Source organism: Geotrypetes seraphini, chromosome 2 (assembly GCF_902459505.1).
Source record: "Geotrypetes seraphini chromosome 2, aGeoSer1.1, whole genome shotgun sequence".
Lineage (NCBI taxonomy): Eukaryota > Metazoa > Chordata > Amphibia > Gymnophiona > Dermophiidae > Geotrypetes > Geotrypetes seraphini.
In genome coordinates this window covers 423,706,227-423,733,374 of record NC_047085.1, presented here as the reverse complement: position 1 = coordinate 423,733,374, position 27,148 = coordinate 423,706,227, and the positions used below count along the sequence as shown (strand labels likewise).

The 27,148-nt window shown below is 41.8% G+C and overlaps 1 protein-coding gene across 7 annotated transcripts in view; it reads left to right on the top strand.

The window, feature by feature from the left end:
- The window catches only part of CDK14 (cyclin dependent kinase 14), an 895,761-nt gene that overhangs the window by 237,824 nt on the left and 630,789 nt on the right, over positions 1 to 27,148 (top strand). For all 7 annotated transcript variants that reach the window (XM_033931181.1, XM_033931186.1, XM_033931187.1 and 4 more), the window contains one exon: positions 21,604 to 21,849. In XM_033931181.1, coding sequence (XP_033787072.1) covers positions 21,604 to 21,849 — 246 coding nt within the window. The remainder of the gene's footprint in view (positions 1 to 21,603; positions 21,850 to 27,148) is intronic.

The following is a 27,148-nucleotide window of genomic DNA, read 5'->3' as shown; positions in this document are numbered from 1 at the left end:
TAAATTCTCAAAACTGACACATTTCAATTACTAAATTGAAAATAAAATCATTTCCCCTACCTTTGTTGTCTGGGTTTTTTTTTTTTCTAACCATCTTTTCCCAGTCTCTGGTTGCACTTTCTTCTGTCTGTGCTCTTAATTGTGTATCCAAGGCTGCCTTATCCATTTGCTGTTTTTCTCTTCTTCACTTTCTGCCCTACATCCATCTTTTGCATTAACTTTTCACGTTCAACTTTCTTCCATTTTTCTGTTTTCTTCTGAAAATCTATCTGTTTTTCCATGTCTTCCCTTCCTATCTATCCATGTATAACATCTCCTCCCTCTTTCTTCTCCTCATTCCCATGTATCCATAAGAAGCATTTCTTCTTATCTCTTCCCTGCTACACCCATTGCTGTGCAACAATCCCCTCCCTCTGTCTCCCCTTCCATCATCTCATCTCTCTTTCTCCCTCTCCAGTGGTCAGACATATCTATCTTCCCCCCTCATATGATCTGGCATCTTTCTCCTTTTCTTCCTTTAGCCTGGAATTTCTTTCCTCTCTCCTATGGTCTGGCATCTTTCTCTCCTTCCCTGCCTCTGTCCGTGATCTAACATCTCTCTCCTTCCTGCAGTCTGGCATCTCTCTCCCCTCCTTCCGTTCCATTCTGTGGTCTGGCATCTCTCTCTCCCCTTCCCATTCGAGTGATCTGATATAGATTAGATTTCCAGTGTTGACACATATTCAAGAGAAAAAAAAAATAGTTGCCATGACTTATGAATCAACCCACGTACTTCTAACCTTGTCACACATAGGTGATCTCGGGGGTAAGGCACTGAGTTGTAATGTACATGCACATTTTATAAAATAATTGGGTTCATCATTAGAGTACACATATGTGTTTACACAAACTTTGGAGCACATTACTGAGGCTGACATAAGCAAGCTGAGTAATCACCTTCAGCAGAGCACTGAGAAATAGCTCTCTGCAATAATTCACTCACTTTAGTTCCATGTAGAAAGCTATAAGAAGAGATTCAAGAAAAAACTCTTGTTTTTTGTTCCTCTCTGCTGATGTGTGAGTTGTTTTTTTTAAACATATATATATATAAGAGCCAACTTTTCAAAATAATTGCGGGTGCTAAACCTAATGAAAATTACCCCTCCTGGATATAGTCAAAGAGTTTGCTCTATATTAGCTGTTCAAGAAATTCCCTACACCTTTCCATACACCAAGCCTTTGTTCATCCTTTTATTAACTCATCCTTCTTCCCATTTGTATAGGTATTCCACCCAAATTGTTTTCCCCTGCACCCCAATCTCTGACTAGATACTTCCTTTTGATTCAAACTATCTTGGCTCTCTTCCATTTGCAATTTGTATCCCAGAAAGTACTTTTTCTGTTCCCCTTACATCTCATACACTCATTGTATGTATCTCGTTGTAAACATCTCTTACTTCTTGTTGTAAACATCTCTTACTCTCATTGTATGTAACTTGTTGTAAACCGCTTTGAACTTATGGTATAGCGGTATATAAGAAATAAAATTATTATTATTATTGCCCACCCTCTTTTCTTTCTGACCAATGGAACAGACTATTTTGGAAGCCTGGTGGCAGGGGTGAAGCTTTGGAATAATCTGGTTGGATGATTGAGAATGAATAATAACTTTTAGAGTTTTTAAAAATTATTAAAACATCTCTTTTTATAGAAGCTTTTTAACTGGTTAAGAAGCAGTGACTGAAGGAATGAAGTGACTGAAGGAATGAAGTGACTGAAGGAAATGTTATCTGTGCATCGTTTTGTTTTATTCTGTTTTTTAGGGTGTTTTTATCTTATGATTTTTTTTTTTTTTTTGTAAACCGCTTTGGTATAAGCAAAGTATAAGTTAAAAAAAAAAATAAAAAAATCCTAATCTGCTTATCCTTGGGGACTACAATATCCATGTTGACATCTCATCTAATTCCAAAGCTTCTAGTTTTCTCTCATGGGTATCTGATCTCAGCCTACTCTAGAACATAAGAATTGCCGCTGCTGGGTCAGACCAGTGGTCCATTGTGCCCAGCAGTCCGCTCACGCGGCGGCCCCCAGGTCAAAGATGGTAGAGGCGTTGATAAAGGACCGCATCATTGAGCACCTTGATGGACACAATCCGATGAGGACCAGCCAGCACAGCTTCAGCAAAGGAAGATCTTGCTTGACGAACTTGCTGCACTTCTTCTCTGTCCCCACAGGAACTCGGTTTCCCTGTCCCGACCCCGTGAATTTTGTCACAGTCGCTGTCCCTGCCCCATTTCCTGTAAGCTCTGCCTTAAAAGTATTTTCCTGTAACTTTATTGAGTGTCCTCTAGTCTTTGTAGTTTTTGATATAAAAAATTTGAACCACTTGTACCCATTCTACACCACTCAGGATTTTATAGACATCTCTTTTCCTAGCTGAAAACGAGGAGTTCCATCCCCTTTATCATCTTAGTCACTCTTCTTTGAATCTTTTCTAGTTCTGCTATATCTTTCTTGAGATAAGGCGACCAGAATTAAACACAATACTCCAGGTGAGGTCTCACCATGGAGTGATACAGGGGCACTATAGCATTCTTAGTCTTGTTAACCATTCCTTTTTAAATATTTCCTAACACCTTGTTTGCTTTTATGGCTGCCGCCACATGTTGAAATCATTCTCCGGTTATCCAGCATAATTCTTGAAAGACACCCTGGGAATTAGTCCAAGTCTTTTACCTCTAAGCCATAGGACTATCATTCCTTTGTTACCGTGTTCTCCCTATTGTAATAAGCTGGCCTTAGGCTTAGAATTAGAGTTTTTGATTTATTTCCTCCATATGATAAACTGCACAATAGGCCTGATTTTTGCCTGCAGTTGCTACAGATACCATGCGACATTTTAGAAAGGACATACAAATTGGAACTAAATACAGGTCTGGATATCTCAAATTCTGCTAGTGTTCAGCTAGGATTTGCCGATGTAGAGCCTATTCTGAAGTGCTTCAAAGAATGGATATTTTTGTGTCAGCTACATGTAACATGGGCATTCATTTTAGATTCAAAAATATCAGTGGACAAAATATGCCAACATATACATGTATGTGTCAGAATTTCAGAACATACTCATTTATATGCCAGGGCATACGTGTGAATATCAGCTATTTTAGAAACATACACATCTGTGTTTTATGATTCTGCCACAGATCCCAATATCCTTAATCTGTTTTAACATATTGACATACTTATTGTAAGTTTGAAAATGAATAAAGATTAAAAAAAAAAAATCTTTCCTTTTGGCTAAGTCGTAGTAATAATATTGCCATTTATAGCTAAAGAGACATATGATCAAGAAACTGTTTTATTTTACTTTTGTGATTATGATAAACATACCGAGGGCCTCAAAATAGTACCTGGCGGGCCACATGTGGCCTCCGGGCCGCGGGTTTGAGACCACTGGTCCTTATGTATGCATACATAAACATGTGGAGGGGCATAATCGAAATGGACGTCTAAATCCGTTTGCGTCCAACTCGCAAGTCGTCCAAAGTAAAAAACAGCCTAAGACACATTTTTGAAAAATATGTCCAAAATTTTTTTGTTTCGAAAATCGTCTAATTATACGTCCTGCCAATCTGATCGTCCAAGTCGCTAAAGCGTCCATCTTTATACCACATTTCTGTCCAACTTTTCGTCCAAGTCCAAAACGCCTAGAACAAGCCTGGTTGGACATGGGATGGCTCTGCAAAGTGATGGACTGAACACCCAGACATGGCACCTAAATAGTGGGGTACCTTACAGGGCACTACTGTGAACTTCAGAAAAAGGGTGCCATGTCTTCATCTCACTACAGCTCCCTTATAGGTCATGGTGAGCCCCCCCAAATACCTCTAAAATCCACTAGACCCACCTATCTACCACCCCAATAGCCCTTATGGCTGCAGAAGCCACTTATATGCCAGTACAAAAGGGTTTTGAGGGTGTATAGGGGAGTGTACATGTTTAAGTATTAATGCAGTGATTACAGGGGCTTATGGGCATAGGTCCTCCTCTCTATGGGTCCCTAACCCACCCCCAAGATGACTTAATCTGCCTCTGTGCTGGACGACTAGGCTTTCTTATGCCAGGCGGCCAGGTGATGATGGTCTGGCGGCTGAATTTTAAAGGTGTGATTAATATTTTTATGTGGGTGTGGGGGGGGGGGGGTCGGTGATCACTGGGGTAGTGTGTGGGGGTGTGTTTTATATGTTTGCAGTGCTTATCTGGTGACTTTAGGTGGTTTTTTTGTGACTTAGACCATGTAAAACATGGTCTAAGTCACAACGTCCAAGTTCCGTCGATCCCAGCCTGTATAACTTTTGGTTATACATGCTGTACAACTAAGTCAAAGCCGGCCCACGTCCCGCCCAACTCGACACTCCTCCCGAAATGCCCCATTTAGCTTTGGTTGTTCAGCGGCACTATGAAGGCCTAGGTTGTTTAGAAATACGTCCAAAACCCGGTTTTATTATCGGCACTTGGACGTATTAGAGAAATGTTCGTCCAAGTGCCAACTTAGGCTGGTTTTTGGATGTTTTTCTCTTTCGATTATGAGCCTCATACCCTCTAATGCACTACTGCCCCAGACATCCCTTATTGACATGCTTAACCAATAAACAATCCCTCACATCATGATCCTGCTGTTCCTCAATGTACACAAACCTCCTACTCCCGTATGTGTACCATGCTGACCAAAACCCTGGGCCTGCACATAGTCCTACTCTTGTATATAGAGGCCTTCTCCCCCTCCTCCCCCCCCCCTGCACTCTAGCCCAGATACTTCTCAGTTTTCACAGAATTCTCCTCTCGGCTGCTGCTCCTCCCTGCTTCCTTGGGAAAAATGCTGTTATAGGGGGTCCATCTTAATTTTTCCACTCGGCATTCATTCATTCCTAGGTACATCACTGGGTATGATTATGATTCATCCAGTTTCAGGGCCTCACAATTTTGAGAAAAAGGAAGACCCTGTCCAATCACCAGTGGTCATTGCACTTATCTTTGGCTCATTTTCCATTCATTATAAGAAGCCAAAGTTGATGCAAGGTAGAATGGAAGGTGGGGTCCTTATCAAGTGTGAAAGAGGAACTGAAAGAATTGCAGTGTAGTGCAATGATCACTGGAGCTTGGATCACTGTGGAAATGCTCTAGGAGCACATGGAAGCTTATGTGGACTTAGATGATGTAAGGATAGTCCAATTTTCAACTATGTTTCAGGCAAAAAAATACTGGTAAATGGAGCACAAACAATCAGGCTCTGTTAAAATTTAAAGAAAAATACCCAGAAAACCCTCAGAACTGATTGCAAGAGACTCTGGTGGCCCTGCTTCTCTGTGCAAGAAAGGTTAAAACAGAGGGTCTGATTAGGTGTCGTGTTAGCAGAGAAGTGACAGATTAATGATTTGGGGGTATGAATGTGCAAGTTTGAGCCTAGCATCAAAGGTACGTAAAACAATTTCAAAACCACACAAGAAAATGAAATCTAAAGTATGAAAATCTAAATACCATTTTGTGGTGCTCCTCATACCCCTAATGCACTACAAGAAAAATTTAACTCGCTGACTTTCGGTCTTACACACTGGAGTTATAAATCTCACGCTTTGGGGATGGGCCACTCTGGCAAACAGCACAACAGATACAGCCCCTATCGAAAGTATCATTGTGTTACTGGCAAACAGTGTCAGCTATTAAATATACCACCCCATGATTCCACCTTTCTACTGTTTCAAAAAGTATAACTCAATAGTCGGAAGAATTGGTAAAGGTTAAGGTCATATAGACATAGATCTATAGCAGGGGTCTCAAAGTCCCTCCTTGAGGGCCGCAATCCTGTCGGGTTTTCAAGATTTCCCCAATGAATATGCATGCAATCTATGTGCATGCACTGCTTTCAATGCATATTCATTGGGGAAATCCTGAAAACCCAACTGGATTGCAGCCCTCAAGGAGGGACTTTGAGATCCCTGATCTATAGGGTTCAATTTGCAACTGAGTTGCTGGGGGAAGGGATAGCCTGGCCATGGTGAAGAGCAACAGGAGAGGAAGGGCTGGATTGCAGAGCAGACTGACTTTTTTTTTGCACTGCTCCAGGCTCATCCCCTTCTCTTTCCTGCATGCTTCTTGGAAGGGAGGGGCTGGAAGAGATCCCTTGTTGCAATGGAATCTTGGGGGAAAAAGGGGGAGTGCTCTGAACTAGATCTTTTTAAGAAATTAAGCCCTGCCTAACTGTTGCACTTGTGGGATCATGGACATATAGAGAGAGCACATGCTAAGTGAACGAAATGTTTTAAGTGGAATTTCTCAGTAATAGATGACTTTGTATTTCATCTTACAATTCAGTGTGGGAGTAAGAGAGCGCCATTGAATGCGTCATCCTACATTAACATGTCAGACCATCTGTACATTGCTCTGTTCTCTAGAAAAATAATTTCTAAATTTCTAAAGTGGATACACTATATAGGGGAAATCAAGTGCTTTATCACTTATGTTTATAATTAAAGTAGAATATCAAAATATGCATATTTGAAATTTATGAACATAACAGTTGGCAAACGGGATTAGACCAAGTGTCCATCTATCCCAGTATCCTGTTCCGTACAGTAGACAGTCCAGGATCCTAAAATGTAATAATATTCTTTGCTACTTAACTCTAGGTATAAATAGTAGCTTTCCCTGGTTTGCTTTAATAACCATTTCCCTGGTTTGCTTTTCCTCTGGGAATTTGTCCAAACCTTTTTTTAAACCCAGCTACATTAACTGCTTTTACCACTTACTTTGGCACTGAGTTCTAGTGTTTAGCTATATATTAAGTGAAAAAAATATTTTCTCCTATTTGTTTTCAATGTGTTACCGTGTAGGGCAGTGTCTCTCAAACTTTCTCAAGCTGGGGCAAACTAAAGGTAGTGGCCATGGCTTGAGGCACCCAGAAGTGCGCAGATGTTGCTGTGATGACATCATGCATATGCGTGACATCATCACATGGACATCCAGGCATGTGCAGAAGCCCTCCAGATGGGCCCTGAAATGCCAGTAGGGGGTGTCAGCAGGGAAGAGGGACGGAGAGAAGAAGAGGCACTGGCGCCAGCTGATTGCCTATGGCAGTGTTTCTGAACTACGTCAAGCTAAGTATTCCCTAAGTCTAACAAATATCAACTGAGTACCCCAACTACAGACCTCCCTAGGCCCACCCAAGCTCTGCCCCAGATCCCATCCCCTTTACTAATTGTAATGCAATTTTTTCCATTCATTTTTCATATACACACAATATACACAGCAGATATAAATTCTCAAAACTGACACATTTCAGTCACTATATTGACAATAAAATCATTTTACCTACCGGCGATCCTCTGCAGGCTGCTGTAATTAGCTTTAAAGGTGAGACCGGAGGCCAGGGGGGGAAGTTGGAGGACGCTAGAGAGAAGGGGGCAAACATTCAGGCCTTCAGTGAATTGGGCAACACTGGCGCTGTACCGTGTAGGGAAGTCAGCTGGTAGGCGCCTCTCTTCCTCCTCAGTGTGCCGTGGCACACTTGGAATCTCAGGAGACATACTAGTGTGGTTCGACACACAGTTTGAGATACACTGGTGTAAGGTCATGAAATGTCCCCTTCTAATCTTTGCACTTTTTGAAAGAGTAAATAATTTATTGATTCTACTGCATTCAGGATTTTTATTACTCTTATATCTCCCCTCAGCTGTCGCTTCCCTTAGCAGAAAAGCCCTAACCTCTTTAGTATTTTTTCATATGTGAATCATTCCATCTCCTCAATCATTTTGTCTGCCCTTCTAAGTACTTTTTCCAATTCCCCCTCTTCTCAAAGTGTAATTGGGAAAAAATACTGAATATAAAGCCTATGGGGCTCATAATAAAAACGGAAATATGTATAAAATCCGGCCTAAATCAGTACTTAGATGATCAGTGAGACAAGTCGTCCAAGTACCGATAATCGAACCTGGTTTTAGACGTATCTAAAAATGACTTAGGCCTTCACAGTGCTGCAGTACTCCCAGAGCTAAAATGGGCGTTTTAGGAGGAGTGATGAGGGCGGGATTTGAGCGGGATGTGGGCCGTCCTAGACTTAGTATTGCTGCATGTATAACCAAAAGTTTTATAATACTGCCTAAACGGAACTTGGATGTTGTGACTAAAGCCATCTGAAACCAGGTCTAAGTCATAAGAAGGTATCCCAAGTGACCAGATAACCACTGTAGGGACAAAGTACATGACACGGTGACAAAATTCATCACCATTCCCACCCCCACGGATAAACGCAGGAAATAATCCCATGTCATTTTCTAGTGTCTTTTTCAACCTCAGTCCTTCTACACCAGCATTCTTCAAAGCACAGCTTGTGGGTCAGTGGTTGTGGCCATTCATACTCTGATTCTTCCCTCTCTCCTTAAAGAATAACATGAAGATGGTTTCCCACGGTTATCCGTGGGGACGGGAACGGTGATGAATTTTGTCACCGTGTCATTCTCTAGTACAGACCCCTACACACTCCCTCAGTGATCACTGACCCTTCCCCCCCAACTGCCATAAAAATCATAATAACTTTACATTTCTGCCTCCAGAACATCAGCACCTGGCAGCCTGGCATAGGAAAGCTTATTAGAGCTGCACAGAGGTGGCTTAAATGGTCTGGGGGGTGGGCTAGGACCCAGGCTCATAAGCCACTTTAACCACTGCATGCATGGTGAAACATGTGCACCCAACAAACCCCCCCAAACCCTTATGTACAGCCATATAAGTGGCACCTGCAGCCACAAGGGCTATTGGGGTGGTAGACAGGTGGGTCTAGTCGCTTCTTGGGGTGTTTGGGGGAGCTCACCATGACCTATAAGATTGTTGTGGTGAGATGTGTATGTGGCACCCTTTTTGTGAAGTTCACAGCAGTGCTCTGTAAGATACCCCACTACTCTGGTGCAATGTTTGGGTGTTCAGTCCATCACTTTGCTGACCCTGCCCACGTCCAAAAGGTCTTTTTCTAGGTATTTTTGACTTGGACAAATTTTTGGATGAAAATGGGGTATAAAGATGGACGACTTAGCGGTCTGGATGATCAGACGGCTGGACGTACAGTTAGATGATTTTCAGAAAAAAAAATATGTTGAATGTATTTTTCAAAAATGGATCTTTTCCCATGTCTGACTTTGGGCAACTAGTGACTTAGGCCCAAAATGGACTTAGACATATTTTTTGATTATGCCCCTCCACGACAGTTTCCCAGGATGTTGTAAATTTTTACAACAGTGCTTGACAGCCCAGGGGAACCAGTTTAAAAAAAGAGAAATGTCCTATGGGGTTTCCTTTGTAATCAACCAACTGTCCTTGGTATGAGAATCTATCTTTCTTTCCTAAATAAATCTTAATAAATAAAACATGCTGCAGATGCAAAGTGGGTTAAATCTACAAACAGTGGGTGCTGCTTCTGTGCTTACTTTTACTGGCCCACTCTGATCATGCTCACAGTCTTCTTTCTTTTCCCTTAAAGGGGGCTGAGAGGGGGCGGGTCGATTTCAAAGGGCCCTTTAAAGGAAATATCTTTGAAAATTGACTGTATATATCCAGCATAAGATTTCTTCAGATGTTATATGAGAGGAGAGAAATCCTTTAGGCTATTGGATTATATACAGAGGAGGGGGGAAACTCTATAAATAGTGCCAAAATTTGGATGCTGAAAAATTTGGCAATAAACTATACTATAATGTGTATATGATAAATGGATGAAAGAAATTTGCATTACAACTAGTACTATTATTATGGGAGTAAGGTTGGGACGGAGCTTTGGTGGGTCTGGGGTGGAGCTTGGGCGGGGGTACTCAGTTGGTATTTGTTAGACTTAGGGGGTACTTGGCTTGAAGAAGCTGAGAAACACTGGGTTAAACCCTGCAATGGAAAATACCATAGATGTATGTTTTCAAAAGCTGACACATTCCATTTAATAAATTCAGAATACAATACTTATTTTTACCTTTGTTGTCTGAATACTTTATATTTCTATTCACTTTGGTTCAGGTGTGTTTTTCCTGCTTCTTTTGTTGTTGTTTTTTTTCCCTTTGTTCTTGCAGAGTCTTCTATCCATTTGGCATTTCTTCTCCCCCATGTCCACCATACATCTAATGTCTACGCTTCTACCTGTCCTATTAAGTATCTCCGCTCTATCTCTCTTTCCCTGTCTCTATACCTCCCTCAGTCCACATTCTTGAATCTGCCCTCTCAGTGACCTTATCTGTTCTGTGTCCCTTTCTTGACCTGCCTTGCATTTCAACTCCTAGTCTATATCCCTTCCTCTGTGATCAGCATCCTCTTTACCTGCGTTCAACATTGTCCTTGTGTGTCCCTATTCCTTCTCTGTCCTGCACTGCTCTCTGTGTCCAACTTCTCTGTGTCCCTGTTCCTCCTCTCTATCTTCCCTTCCTCCCACACACCCTACCCTGAGGAAATATTTCTCTCCTCGCTCTCCCCTCCCAGTCCACTATACCTCCCTCCTGGGTCCAGTGTCTCTTCCACCTAAACTAAACTAAAACTTAACCTTATATACCGGGTCTTCAACCAAAAGAAGCTCGACGTGGTTAACAATAAATTTTAAAAAAAAGTAAACTGAAATACAAGAGTTAGTTTTCAAAATATTTAGCGAATAAAAAAGTTTTTACAAGTTTACGGAAGAGTTGGAAGGAACTGGGACACCTCAAAATTAGGGGAAGTTCATTCCAAAGTTGGAGAAATTTAAACATCAGAGAGCTACTAAAATTCTTAACTCCTTGAATTCCTTTTCTAAAAGGAAGAGAAAGTTTAAATCGATGAATGCCTCTCGCATATGAAAATCTATAAACATTCCATAGCAGAGGAACAAGAGGAGCAAAGATACCATGTAAAATCTTAAAAACTATACATAAACACTTAAACTGAATTCTAAAATAAACCGGGAGCCAATGGAGAGAGAAAAGCAAAGGAGTCACATGGTCGAATTTGCTTTTTCCATAGATCACCTCTCTTCCTCTCCTTCAGTCTCTCTCTCCCTTTCTTCTACTCTACCCCCAGCCACCACTGGTTCAGCATCTGATCCTCTCCCTCCAACTCCTAGTCCAGTGCCTCTTCCTGTCTGTCCGTCCTAATATAGCAGAGCAGCACCTTTTGCGTCCCATTCCTGGGCCCAGCTCTGCTCTCCCATCCCTCTCCTTTCCTTGTTCCTGTGCCTCTCCCCTTTTATTCACCCTTCCCTTCCAGGTTCCATTGTCTGTCCCTCTCCCTCCTTCCTCACGATCCATCTAAGATTTTTCCAGCACCATTATAACAGCATTACATTCACTACAGCTGCTGCTTCAGAACTTTGGGCCTCTTTTGTGAGTATCCTACCCTCTTGGAAGCAGGAAGTTGCATTAGAGAGGGCAGGATGTTCACAAGGAAGGCCCGAAGCACTGAGGAAGCAGATGTAATAGATGTAGTGCCAAACAGTGAAGGGAAATTTTATTAGATGGACTGCAAGAAGGGAGGGAAAGGGACACATGACGGAGCTGGTATGGTAGGAGGAAGAAGAGAGTGACACTGGAACTAGGATGGAGGGAAAAGAGAAGTCCTGGACCCAGGGTCAGATTTAGTCACCTGGAGCAAGCGGCCCTGCTCAGGACAACCAGGTGAGAGTCAAGGCTTGTGACTGGGGAGGCTTAGCCTCCTCAAACCTCTTATGCCAGGCACTGTGGTACATACTTAGTTTTATCTGTATACCTGTACTATTGCTTGGAGTCATTGCATGATTTCTTTGTTCCTTTTCATTTTTTCCCCTATCCTTATAACTGATGAAAAAAATTACAGCCACCTAAACAAATTCAATATTTTCTCTCACCATGACAGTGTAACATACTTGTCTTCTATTCATATATATGAAATTAGGGGAAAGAAAATATTCCTTAGTAAAGGTGATTGTGCAATAGTAGAATGCTGAAATTACACCAATCACCAGTACTGTAATTGGTGATCAAGTTCTGTAGATCTTGTTCGCTGCACAAGAGAGATAACATAAGAACATAAGCAGTGCCACTGCTGGGTCAGACCAGAGGTCCATTGTGCCCAGCAATCTGCTCATGTGACGGCCCATCAGGTCCAGGACCTGTATAGTAATCCTCTATCTTCAGGAAATTATCTAATCCCTTCTTGAACCCCAATACTGTACTCTGTCCTATCACACCCTCTGGAAGCTCATTCCAGGTGTCCATTACCCTCTGGGTAAAGAAGAACTTCCTAGCATTGGTTCTGAATCTGCCCCCTCTTAACTTTTCCAAATGCCCTGTCGTTCTTATAGTTTTCGAAAGTTTGAAGAATCTGTCCCTCTCCACTTTCTCTATGCCCTTCATGATCTTGTAAGTCTCGATCATGTCCCCTCTAAGTCTCTACTTTTCTGTGCTAGCAGACCGTCACTTTTTAATGCGGGTTTTTGGGAATCCTGGCTACAGTCCTGAGGCACACCTAGCTAGTTAGATTTTCAGAATAACGACAATGAATATGCATCAGATAGATTTGTATATAATGAGTATCTAATGCAGGCAGATTTATCTCATACATATTGATTGTAATAATCCTGAAAACCCGACTGACTAGGTATACCTCCAATACCAGCTTGAGAAGCACTGCTATAAATTACCAAGAAACCTTATACTAATTATTTATTGCAGCTTAATAAATGTCCCCCCTAAGGTAATGTAGCGTAGGGAAATTCAACAGGTTGAGAAGAATGTTTTCAGGAGTACTCTTTAAAAATTATTTTTCTTTGAACAGAAAATACCAGGGAGAACAAAAATTATTACTATTACTGCCAAATTCTGTTATCCCGGAAGTATGTTTCTTTTTTTTTCTAATTGAGTCGATGAATATGGTTGACTGATCAGGAGAGTTGCTTAGTGATTAACTCTGAGTTCTTTAGACGTGCCTGACTTGATGCTTACAGTTGGTCAAAAGGTGTTTCGGTGTTTATGTTTTATGGTAGTGAAGCATGACTTGTAACTCTGACTCACAATGGCTCGATGAGAATATCTTTGCACAGTGTACAGCAACATAAATATTAGTCATTGTACCCAAAATGAAAATGAAAGCTGATGTCATGTGAGATGTTAAAGATTCAGTAATCATTGTAACTTCAAAGGAAACAGGATTCTCTGTAGGTTCCGACATGAGAATAGTGTAGAGATAATGACCACTTCTAGGCCACATAGGTCCTTCTTCCAGTTCAGCATTTTGCTTGTTTTTGTAAGTAACTAGACAGAGCTATTTAACATGGAACCAATGGCCAACTATTATGCTGGCTAGGTTGGAGAGAGGGGGTGGTAGGGGTGTGCAGCCTTTTAAGATGGCAGCTCTGGGAGAATGGTTGGACACCTTGATCTGGAAGTCCTTCCAGGGATAAAGAAGATGGGGGCATGGCTTAGTGGTTAGAGGAGCTGCCTCACTACTTTGAGGTTGGTAGTTCAATTCCCACTACATTTTCATGGTACAGTCATTAATTTTATCTATTCTGGATTATTGTAACATCATCTACTTGGGATCTCCCAAGAAAATCTTAAGGAAATTGAGGATAATCCAGAACACGGCTGTCCAAATGATCTTTGGTTTTAAAAAGAATGACCACATCAGTCCATATTATCGTTTATTGCATTGGCTGCCGTTGGAGGCAAGAGTATTATTCAGATTTTCCTGCATCTGCTTTAAGTTGATATCGGGATTGTCTCCAGCTTACCTTTCCCCTCATTTTGAGTTGTATAGATCATCAAGGGAAACTAGAAGTTTTCATTTATTTGCTTATCCAAAGGCAAATGGTTGTAGATATAAGACTTTCTTAGATAGGACCTTAGCGTTTCAAGCAGGTAAATTGCAATCTTGGTTAGGTGAATGTATCCATCAAGCTATGTCTAATTGCTCTTTTTGAAAATTAATTAAGACCACTTTGATAAATTTATTACCTAATTAGGGCTTTTTATAGTTTGTAACTGTATTTTTATTGAATGTTTGTATTTTTACTGAATGATTGAACTTCGCTTATTGTCCAGATCCTCTTAGTGTAAACTGCCTAGAACTTCAGGTTATGGCGGTATAAAAGAATAAATTTATTATATGTGACTCTGGGCAAGCTACTTAACACTTCATTGCCCCAGCTACAAAATAATGACTAGATGCACTAAATATACCGATTCAATTGTTTTTGGCTGATTCTCTGGCCAATTCTCCAGCAATGACTGTGCTATCAAGTTTGCATGCAAATGATTTGCAGGCAAATATAATAGATCAATCATTCAATGAGCGATTGACACATGTGCAGAGCCCTAACATCAGTGACAGGGGAATTAGCCTCCTGTCACTGCTGTTAAGGCACTGCGATTCCCCCCCCAGCAGTGAAAATGGCAGGAGGGATACCTACTCCCTCTTGCTAATGCGACTCCCTCCCTCCTCCCCCCCGTGGCAGTGATAAGGCAGGAGGGATTCCCACTCCCTCCTGCTACCAAAGGCTCACTCCTGCGCCAGGTGCCCCCCAAACATCCGCTACCCTCCCCCCTCAAAAAAAAGGCAGGAGGGATGCCCACTCCTTCATGCCACCGGAGGCCACCCGCCACCCCTGAACCCCCCCCCATACTTTCTCAGAGACGGAGGGGCCTTAGGCATCTGAGCCAATCAGGGCCTTAAGCTCCTACTTCTGTATCCCAGGATACAAGGAGGAGGAGTCTAAACCAATCAATACCAATCAAGTGAATTTCTTAGAATCTAATGAATTACAAGATTTGAGGCAGCAAAGGTTTACTAAAAGTAAATTGTGCAAAACGAATCTGATTGAATTCTTTGACTGGGCAACCAGAGAACTGGATCAAGGATGTGTACTGGACTGGATTTGATTTATTACATTTGATATACAGCAATTTACTTAGATTTCAGCAAAGCATTTGACACAGTTCCTCATAGGAAGCTGTTGAATAAACTTGGTGGGCTGAAGTTAGGGCCCAAAGTGGTGCACTGGATGAGAAATTGGTTGAAGGACAGACACCATAGGGGGTGGTGATTAATGGAGGAGGGAAAGGTGAGTAGTGGAGTGCCTCAAGAATCAGTGCTAGGGCTGATTATATATGTGAACGACATTGCCAGAAGATTAGAAGGTAGGGTTTGCCTTTTTGCAGATAATACCAAGATTTGTAACATAATAGATGCCCCGGACAGAGTGGAAAACATGAAAAAGGATCTGCAAAATTAGAATGGTCAAACTTCTGGCAAGTAGTTCAATGCAAAGAAGTGCAGAGTGATGCATTTGGAGAGTAGATATCTGAAGGAGCAATATGTGCTGGGAGGTGAGAGGCTAATGTGTACAGATGGGGAGAGGGACCTTGGGGTGATAGTGTCTGAGGATCTGAGAGTGATGAAGCAGTGTAATAAGGTCGGTGGCTGTAGCCAGAAGGATCATAGGATGAATAGAAAGAGGAGTAACCAGCAGAAAAAGGGAGGTGTTGATGCCCCTGTACAGGTCATTGGTGAAGTCACATTTGGAGTATTGTATTCAGTTTCGGAGCCTGTATCTGGCGAAGGATATAAGAAGACTTGAAGCGGTCCAGAGGAAGGTGATGAAAATGGTAGGGGGTCTGCGCCAAAAGAAGTACGAGAAGAGACTGAAAGACCTGAATATGTATACTCTGGAGGAGAGGAGGAACAGGGGAGATATGATAGATGTTTAAATACTTAAAAAGGTATTAATATAGCACCAAATATTTTCCAGCGAAGGGAAAATGATAAAACTAGAGGGCATAAATTGAGGTTGTGGGGAGGTAGGGAAATTCTTTTTCATGGAGAGAGTGGTGGATGTCTGGAATGCCCTCCCGAGGGAGGTGGTGGAAAGAAAAACAGTGACAGAATTCAAAAAAGCATGAGATAAACACAGAAGATCTCTAATTGGAAATTGAATGGTATATATTGAAGAGCTAAGGCTGATACTGGACAGCCTTGCATGGTTTCTGTCCCACATGTGGCAATTTAGTATAGGGTGGGCTAGGGAGGACATTGACGGGAACTCCAGTAACTTGGAACATGAGGATGTTGCTTGGCAGACTTTACGGTATGTATCTGAAAGCAAAAAGATGGTTGGATGGGCTGGAGTTAGCTTTGACGGCAACTCCAGAAGTTGGAACCTAAGGACAGTATGGGGTAGACTATGGCCCAGAAATATCAAAGAAAAAAGGACAATTGAATTTAATTATGAATTTATGATGTATGTAACTAAAGGGCAGACTGGATGTTTAAATTGCGAATTCTCCAAATAATGTAGGTTATCAGCAAAAAATATAGCCTAACTGAGAAAGAAGTTATTTGTCCATGCCATGTGTTACTCCTTAGTAAATAGTTCTTTGTTTTACTTTGATATTTTAATGATTACTTAAAGTTTAAAGTTTAAAACAATGAGGGGCTTATAATCAAAAAATAAATACATCTAAAAACCCACCTAAATCGTCAGTTGGACGATCAAAAAGACAGGTCATCCAATCGAACAGATCTAAAACTAGCTTAGGCCTTTTCCCTGCCTCTGTGTGCCCAGAATGAAAAGGGGCGTTTTTGGAGGAGTGGGTGAGGCGAGTTGTGGGCCGACCTACACTTAGTTGTCTGACAGCCATAATCAAAAAGTTTAACAGGTTGCCTGGATGGAACTTATAGGTTTTGACTTAGACCATGTCAAAACAGGTATAAGTTCTGGATCGGGCCACTTAACTGATCGTGGCTACTGCAGTCAGCTCAGCAGCCTAGGCAACCCCCCACCCCCACCCCTTAAAGATCATGGCAGAAGGGATGTCCAGTTCCTCCTGCCCAAAGCCGCTGCCTTGACCGAAGTTGCCGTGACGCCCCCGAATGATGCCCAATCTCTCCTGCAGTGATCCCCCGAATCTTCCCATAATGTTCCCTGGCAGGAGGGAGCCCAATCCGCTGACACTCTGCGACCTCCCCCCCGTATTCCTCAGCAGGAGAGATGCCCTGTCCCTCTTGCTAACACCTCCCACCCCTGAAAGTTTGCCCCCATCCCCACCAGGACTCCTCAAACCCCCCCCCCCCACCCCCGGACTCACCACCTGCACCAGGATCCCACCCGGACTCCCTCAACCTGGTTTCGTTGACCGGCCAAATGACTCTTGCTTGCGTTCGGCTGGTAGGCCCACCTTCGAAGGAATAGTGGGCCTACCCCTTACCAGTGCATCCTACAGGAGGGGTCTTAAGCGCCTGGGCCAGCCAGGCCCTTAGGCCCCCTACTTGGTGCATCCCAAAATGCTCCGGAAAGGGGCAAGCCCACTATTCCTTCAAAGGCAGGCCTGCAAACTGGATGCAGACAGGAGCTGGCCAGGCAGCCAACGAAACCAGGTTATGGGAGGGTCCAGGTGGGATTAGGGGATCCATGTGGGGGTGGGGCAAACTTTTTTGGGGGGTAGGGGGGTGTTATCAGGAGGGACTGGGCATCCCTCTTGATGCCGATCATTTGGGGGGGGGGAATCATGGGATATCTACAGGAGGGATTGGGCATCCTTCCTGCCGGGGAACATGGGAGGGGGACGGGGTTGCGGGGTGTCAGCAGGATGGATTGGGCATCTCTCCTGCAAGGGAACATTGGGGGAGTTCGAGGGGTGTCGGCATGAGAGATTGGGCATCCCTGTTGCTGGGGAACATTGTGGGAGGGTTTGGGGGATCACTGCAAGAGAAATTGGGCATCTCTTCTCCTGCAATTATTACTGAGGGGAGGGGGGGCACATTTCTACGATTCTCTAACTGGTGCTTATGATAGATGCCGGTTAGAGAATCGTGCTTTTAGGTGAAGGACTGGTCCCTCCCATACCTAAAAGGTCTTGTTTTGGGCATCTGGGACTTGGGTGATTTTTTGTTTTCGAGCATAGGGCTTAAAGGTAGACATAGTGGTGGTCTGGGCGATTAAACTCCTGAACATACAGGTAGGCTAGTCATGAAAAAAAACAAACCCACATTTTGGACATTTTTTTCAAGAATGGACATTTCCCTACTGCCTTCTTTGGGTGCCTGGGGCCTTAGGCCAAAAGGGGACTTAGATGTTGTTTTTGATTATGCCCCTCCACATGTTTTACTAGAATAATAAAAGTCACAAACCTGTTGGTGACACTACCTTTAAAGGTTCTGAAAAATTCTAGAATAAAATGTAATATCTTTATTTTGTGTATGAGTCACATCATGACCTTAGCTGTCTTTTCAAAGAGTGTATTTATTTCCAACTGCCTTCCTTGAAATTTCACCCAGTTAATGCTGGTAAATTACTGCACATATTTGAGGGGGAGAGAGAAAATGATCTCTCTAAGTCTTGCTGAATACTTCAACATGTTGATCCTCTCGTATAAAATGTACACCAGATTTCAATAAGATAACCACTACAATTCAAAAATGACAGGAGAAAGATGCCTATTGACTAATCATAGCCTAAGTACTAAGGCCGGTATTGTGTAGGCACTTGCAAGTGAAGATAACAACCCTACTGCACAGGCCATGGGGAGAGTGTGGGTGCAGTGGTTAAAGCTACAGCCTCAGCACCCTGAGGTGGTCGGTTCAAATCCCCTGTTGCTCCTTGTGACCCTGGGCAAGTCCCTTAATCCCCCCCCCCCCAATTGCCCCAGGTACATTAGATAGATTGTGAACCTGCTGGGACAGACAGGGAAAAATGCTCAAGTATCTGAATAAATTAATGTAAACCGTTCTGAGCTCCTATGGGAGAATGATATAGAAAAGTGAATGAATAAATAAATAAATAACCTGTTCACGGACCCACTGCAACAAGAGGTACTATAGATACAAGAGGTAATGAAAAGAGGGCTAAATACAATTAAACTGATTTTGCAGATAGAGGAGAAAATGTACTGGATCCATTATGCTGCAAACCCTATCGAGATAATTCCTTAAAGGTTTACATACAATAGTGCTTACTAAAAACTCATATGTAAGTGGCATAGCTTGCAATTGGGAAGGGGGGGGGAGCATGGATAGAAAGTAGACGTGTCAATATTAGCCTACTATATAATGAGGATATTGAGTGGTGCATTTAGTCACATCGACTTTGTACCTGCTATTGACCTGGCATAAAAGGATGCACCTTCTTTTTTGTGTACAAATGTGGGATTCATCAGGGCATCCTTATATCATAATGGCATTGATGTTCCCTGCATTGCACAGGGGGAACAAATTAGACACACCAGTTTACAGAATTATGGAATTACAGATACACATCATCTGTTTGTGAAGACCTATGGTGGTGGCAGCACAAGTTAGCAAATGATTTAACAGATATAATAATTTATTTATTTGATTTTGTAGCCTGTCCTCCCAAAGGAGCTCAAAATGGGTTACAAATCAAGTACTCAAGCATTTTTCCCTGTCTGTCCCAATGGACTCGCAATCTATCTAAAGTACCTGGGGCATTGGAGGATTTCGTGACTTGCCCAGGGTCACAGGGAGCGGAGCAGAGTTTGAACCCACAATCTCAGGGTGCTCAGGGTAGCTCTAATCACTATGCCACACTCTCCTCCTTTTATCAAGCAGCTCTAGAGGTTTTTAGGGCGATCCGGCACGGTAAATGCTCCGATTCTCATAGAATTCCTATGAGCGTCGGAGCACTTACCTTGCCGGCCCACGCTTAAAACTTCTAGTACAGTTTGATTTAAAAAAAGGGGTGAGAGATAAGTTTGGAAATGTTTTTATATTTTATGTAGAAGTTTTAAAATTTATGTTCTTATGTTTGTAATATTTGTACATTGTATAGTTAAAATCTAATCTATAGATTTGCCCTGTAGAGCAAGAGGGTATAGAAAGAGGATTTAAAAATCCAGGAGGCAGCTCACTTTGGAGCAGTGCGACTGCTGAGATGAGCATTAGCAATGAACCTGAGCGAGATTATCGTTCCATCATGAAATAAATTGGGAATAATAAGATTTCACAGTTCTGATGATATTGATAATGACCAAATTTCATAAGCATAATAATGTTATGCTTTCTATGCTTAAATATTCCCACATTAGGTGGTCTTTAAGTGTCTGTATTTCATCAGTGAACAAACATCAGGTCCATGAGAGATGCAGCACAGGAGAAAAACAGTGACAGATTGATGAAACACTGCTTCTATGTTTCTATGAGGTTGGCTCTTTTTAGGGGGAAGGAAGGTGGGACAGTGTTCAGAGCCTTACAGGGAGGGGGGCTTGGTTCACAGCCTGGAAAAGGAATGGTACTGAGTGCAGGGCAGGGAGAGAAGGGGGCTGGATGCAGAACTTGGCAGGGAGGGAGGACTGAGTACAGAACCTGGCAGGGCAGGACACTTGAATATTAAACTGCCCAACTTATATTCGAGTCACCCAATTTTCCTCCTTTTTTGGGGGAAAAATGGGCGTCTCGACTTATATTCGAGTATATACGGTACAATGGAGCTATGCTTTTTCAGTCTTATAAGTGCTTTTTACCCAAATTATAGAAATGGGAAGAATTGTGACTTCCCTCAATAAGAAGAACCTCAGAGCCATAATATGTGTTTTAACCTGGCAATTTCAGGGCCTTTGGCTGAATGGGAACTTAGGGTGGGCTCTGATGCCATCAGGCTTCATTTCTAACCAATTTAAATTTTTTGTGCTCTTAATAGCCCTTTGAATCTTTAAACAAGAGCTGCGCACTAGGGACCCTATATGTGATTACTAGTTGTTGTCATCATGTGGTATTTTTGGCTCCTTCCAGAGGCAGTGAAGGACTCTTGCAGCATCGTCAGCCCACAGACCTGGAAATCCAGGCCCCGCTACTTTGTAGGGCATAACATTGACCCTCTCCACATTCCTATTATGCAGTTTAATTAAACAAACAGAACTGACACATGATACCTGGTAATTTGTTTGGTTTGAGATACTACTAGCTTACCCTTAATGAGAATTACCATAGTTAGAATTCACCTTGTTTACAGCTAACAAAAAAAAAAAAGAAAAAAACCACCTTATACAGGCCAAGTTTCCTATTTCACAGTGCAGGAAGTCATTCAATCTCTATAGCATCAGCTTTTATCGGTGCACTTGTTTTTCACCACAGTGAAAGATTTACATAGATTTCTGCAGGAAGCAGCCAATGCCAATTAGAGTTCAATCATTGCTTCTGCTCCGAATGGCTTATTTTGGGTAAATACTCTTTTAGTTTCATGGGTAAGCCAACTGCAGTAATAAAGCGTACACCTTTGCCAAAGCAAAACGCAACAGAATTCTTGATCAGGTGTGCGTTATTGGGTTGCCCTCTCTCCCTTCAGCCACACTCTGATTACACATGGGGCTCATAGGCTGAGCTCAGCATGCTGTACAGCTGTAGACCATTAAGAAGCTCTGTATCCCATTTCACTGTTTGGTATTGATTACTAATGCGGTTCCTTCTTGTAAAATATAAACAAAGCAGACTTGAATTATAAGGTAGCTGCCCATGTTGATTCTATTTTGCAATATGATAATTCTGGGGGTTGGGGGGGGGGTTGGGGTAGGTTTTCTATAATAAAAGTGAGAATGTATCTGTGTGTTTCTAGTTATTTACATTTCCTTATTTTCTGTTTAGATATGTGTCACAAAGATGTCTACAAGGAACAGCCAGGGAATAGACTCGGTGATAAAACCCCTGGATACCATTCCTGAAGACAAGAAAGTGAGGGTGCAGAGGACCCAGAGCAGTTTTGATCCATTTGAAAAGCCAGCTAACCAGGTGAAGAGAGTGCATTCGGAAAACAACGCTTGCATTAACTTCAAGAGCTCATCCACAGGCAAAGAGTCTCCTAAGGTCCGCCGGCATTCCAGTCCCAGCTCAGTAAGTGCTATTCAGTACAGGGTAATGCCAGCTAGACTTCACAAAAGCAGAAATGCTTTGTTTAATGCAGACCAACTGTTTATTTCAGGAAGTGATTGCCCTGTAGGTATGTCTTTCATTTGAAGAAAAATTAGCTGTTAAGTTAATTGTGAGACAAAATATGAGAGGTGTTTAAATTTCCTGTCTAATTCTGTTCACTTAAAAACAAAGAAAATGATGGCAGATAAAGACCATGGGCCTATTCAATCTGCCCATCCATGCCAAGCACTTAAGCCCTACAATACCATCCTCTTCCTCAGAGATCCTCTGTGCTTGAGAGACTCAAGTTAAATCATTTGTTGGGTCTGACTGGGCAAAAATTTGAATATCAATATAGTCACAAGAATTGTGTCACTTATCATATTGTTCCAGAAACATGAGGACAGAGTGAGACATCCAGGTTTTACTTCCACTGAAAGCAATAGAAATAAGGAGGACATCTGGGCTTTACTTCCATTGAAAGGAATGGAAGTAAAGCCCAGATATCGCAATCAATCCTCCTTTTTCTGGAGCCATATGGCAAACCCTACACAAGAAGTCTCTTCAAATTGATGTGAATTTAGTTCAGCTACATGCATGTGGATAAATTCCTAATTGCATCACTTTAGAAACATAGAAAACTGAAGGCTGATAAAGACAATATGGCCTATCTTGTCTGCACATCCATGCCATTGACTCTCCCTTTCATTCCCTTAGAGATCCTATGTTCTTGTCCCAAGCTTTCTTAAATTAAGATATAGTTTTCCCCTCCACTAGGAGGTCATTCCACAAATTCATCACTATTGTTATGTTGTACAGTTGGGTTTAATAAGTTTTAGGTGGGTTTGGGAGGGCTTTATGGTGAAATGTGTACCAGGGACCTCTTATATGAAGTTTGCTGCAGTGCCCCCTGAGGTGCTCCACTGCTGGGATGTCCGTGTGGCTGGTCTGCTAAAAATGCTAGCCCTTTCTACATCCTAATGGCTTGTTTTGTGAGTTTTTCTTTTGAATGCACATCTGAGAAATGGCCATTTTTAAAAAAGTCCAAGATATTTTGCGGTTTTCGAAAACAGGGATGCTTGGTACTAGAAATTTGTGCATCTTCAACAAAACGTGCAAACCAGGATACCCCTATTTATGTTTTTCAGTTCTTATTTCTTGGATGAAGAGAAAAAGAGAGGTAGATTAGGCAGTGCTTCAGATATTAGTGTAGTGAAATATGAAAGAGTTCTTTTCCCTCAAACAAACTTGTATCTATCTGGATCAAATGGAAAAGATGATCTGCCTCCAGAGGAATGTCCCTTGATGAATGGACTGTGTCCTAAAAGAGATCATTCACTGATAAAGCACACACATTTCTGACTGAGCTACACCATAGTGCAGCACTTGGAGAAGAATGCTGTGTGGAGTGTTGTTGTGTAGTTGAGCCAAATATAGTTCAGTGTTGCTGACTGCTCACTCCTTTCTCTTACAAAATTCTTCCGGTGGTTATTATGCATTTTGAGTCTGTGCATTTTCCCCTCTTTCATGTCTGGAATTGTATCTGCCAACATTTTCCTTCCCCTGTTTCCAATGGTTTAACTTATGAATGTGCCGAGCACAGTTTATGGATTTCTGTTCTCAGTACAGAGATGAGGATCACATTTTGTAAGTCATTTCTTTATCAAAAATGACTTTCAATACTTCCCAGCAGTTATGTTTGTTGCAAATAACCATGCTATAATATTTCACATGAGGTAATTTTTTTTTTTTTTTTTTTACCACAGTTGGCATCTAACTGCTTGATTTTTTTTTACTGTGCTTTATATAGGACTTTGCCTTTGAGTCTCACCACTGAGGAATTTTCTCATTCTAGCACTAAATAAAGGAACTCTTGCAGCTCATTTTACATGAGGCTATGGAGTTGAAATCTCAGATTTTCCAAAGTCCTTTTGTACTGAGAGTTTTCATGCCAGTGTTTTTGACTTCCATTTGACTGGGGATCTAGATATCATTCTGCCAGAGAGAAGTGTGAGAGATCTCAATTCTGAGAAACAAGCAGAGGAATCAGTAAACTCTACGAATAAAATTTCCATATCTTCCTGAAAAAAAGCAACCTTTCAGGGCCAATCAGGCACAGTACAAGCTTTCCAGTGCCACGGGACCTTCCATCATCCCAGAAAATAGTAAGGCAACTGTAACGACCTTTATCATGATTGTGAAGGAACTGTAATCCCTAATGGTATTAATGAGAGAGAATAAGGGCATCTTAAAGAAATTTAAATGAAAGGAGATTCCCTTAAAGTGCAATTTACTTCATTATAAAAGAGAGGGGGTGGATTGGAAGAGATACTGTAGCACTTCTACAGAACAAAGTAAAAATCATTTCTATAATAAAAGAGCAACCAGTAGGACCTGGAGAAAGATTTTCAGAATTTAGGGGAGGAGGGCAGAGGAAATGGAAACTTATGACCCGATCCAGTGAAATTTATGGTGAAGCATCTGCTGAAGCTTTTGGAAATTCAGAGGAAGATACTGAACGTGAAAGGTTAATTGTGTTCCTACCCAAAACACTAGCAGCAAAAAATGCCTATAATCAGTGCTAAATTTTTGACTAATGCCACTGATTATTGAAAACGCTGAAAAATGGCAAGGTATTTTATCTGTAATATGGGAAGGAAGGAACATTTTTATCAGTGGCTTAGCAAGACTGCTAATTTTTTGTGGACTGAGCCCAAAATAGGTAGGTATGACATTTTCTCTCTACCCCCTTCTTCCTTCTGCCTGTGGTCTGGGATATCCCATTCTTCCTTGAATCGGCATCTCTGAAACCCCTCGCCATATGACCTTTTAATACTGCAATTCTGGAGGTCATCAGCAGTGACTCACACACGCTGCTTGTGCCAGCCCCAGAATCTTCCCTCTGATGCAACTTCCTGTTTCGACATAGCTGAGACTGTTTCAGAGGGAAAGCTCTAGGGATGATGCAAGTTTTCAAAAGTACACTTGGGGGGGAATGGGGAGTTGAGAGACTGTGGATCATTGATTTGGAGGGGGGGGGGGGGAGAGGAGAAAAAGATGCTGGGAGTGTTCAGCTGGCGGGGCTTGGCAATTCCTGGACTATACACATGCATCCACCAAAATTAACAAGAGAAATTATCTTGACTATAATCAATAGATTGTTGACAAAACATAAGTCAAAACTGTCAAAGATTACTTATAAAGGAGGAAAAGACCTCAGAACTTGTGGACACCTAGATAGTAGAAACAATAATTATTTTTCATTGGTCAAAAGTCTTTACTTAAAAATGATTTTTTAAAAAGTCTTTTTGAAATTTTATGCATAAGTGTCCTTCTAATCCTTTCTTTTTTTGTAATTTGTGCGGAATACCCTTCAAGTCCCGACATGCTAGGCCATGAAAAAAAGGTGATAAGAAATCTGGAGGTAGAAAAGGAGGGAGGGAGAAGGGAAAAGTACACGAAAAGAGGGAGCAAGAGGAAGAGTAGGGGTTATGGGGAAGGTACAAGTGTCACAGGACTAGATGCACTAAAGTCAGCGATCGTCGCTAAATCTGTTTTCACAGCTTTAATGACAATCACTTTTACTGACCCGATGCACAAAATGGCTCACCGCAAGTTTTTTCCCTTGATCACCCATTTTCAGATCCGGCCATGCAAATTAGTTAAACCCCATGAAAAATAGGCAAGCGATTAGAAACATAGAAACATGATGGCAGAGCCTGGGATCAAATGGCCCATCTAGTCTGCCCATCCACAGTAACCATTATCTCTTATTCTCTCCAAGAGATCCCACTAACATTGCTTGGCTATGCAAAAAAAAAAAAAAAAGAAAAGGGTGGGGTTAGCTACTGGAAAAAAACAAATGGTAGACTGTGATGCATGGGGAGGAGCCTAAAGCCCTGATTGGCTCAGATGCTTAAGGCCCCTCCCCATGTGATGCACAGGGAGGGGCCTAAGGTCTGAAGTCTGCTCCTCCCCATGCATCACATGGGTCACTGGGGAGGGGAAGACCCGTCATTTTCCACGCGTGGGGCTTGGAGCTGGAGGAATGGGCTTCCCTCCAGCTCCCAATGTCTAGCAAGTGCGTCCTGTAATAGAATTGCACTTTATGGAGGATATTCTGTGTATGGTGTCCCAAAATATTTTGTCACAGAAATAAAATTGGTGGTCTATTATCAGAGCAGATTGGCTCGTTAATCAATTAAGTTGCATATGCAAATTGGGCGCATGCCTGAATTTGCACATGCAACTCAAAACGTCATATATAGGATCTTGGGCTATATGTATAATTACTATTTAATTACCATATTTAACAGATTTAGGATAAGAAAACATTAACAATGATATGTAGAACATTTTTACCTCCCCCCCCTTACAATGAGTACTTTGTAATACTTCTTTTTGGCAATGATAACAGCTTCCAACTTCTTCCTGTAGTCAGCCGAGAGCCTTTCTTTTGTTGCTTTTGGAATGTTTCCTCTCTTCTAGCTCAGAAGTACTTGAGGATATATTTGTATGCAGTACATGTGTGAGATGTCTCCACAGATTTTCAATAATATTCATGCCTGGGGATTTAAAAAGGCCATGACAAACCCTTCATTTTTCTTTTCTTTAAGTATTTCATGGTTGATTGACATTATTCCGATCACTGTCTTGCTGAAATATCCAAATTATTTTTCAGTTTCTTGACTAAAAGAGGGATCTTACCATCTAGTATATGTTAATACTTAGTTGAATTTATTCTTCCATCCCTACAAATTTTCCTTTTCCAGAAGCTGCCACAGAATCCCAAAGCATAATAGATTCACCCTTGTTCTTAATGGTTGGTGAGGTAGATAAAATTAAGAAACCAAAATGTTTTCATTGGGGGATAAAACCCCTTTGTAGCACTAATAGTCACAAATTGTTGAAGATAAGCATCTTTCAACTGTGCACACTGGAATGGTGCAATTGTTGCTGATTGTTTTGAGATCTTTCAAGTTAGTGGGATAATTTGTGGAATGTAACCCTCAAGTCTTTCTGGTCTGAGCTTTGACTAGGCGACTCAAGGATATTCATTTTTTTCTTGTGGAACCACTTCCTGGTTTTTTTTTTTCTATGTGCCTGGGATCATTATCCAGTTGAACAGTAGGGAGCAAATTCTATAAACGGCATCCCGATTGTAGGCAGCGGTAAGCATCCTACCACTGTCTAACCAGCCAATTGGGATGTGTGTTTTCTAAAATAAACCCCCCGAGGCAGGCTGCCTACACTGTAGATATCTGTTGCGGGTGCAATTAGG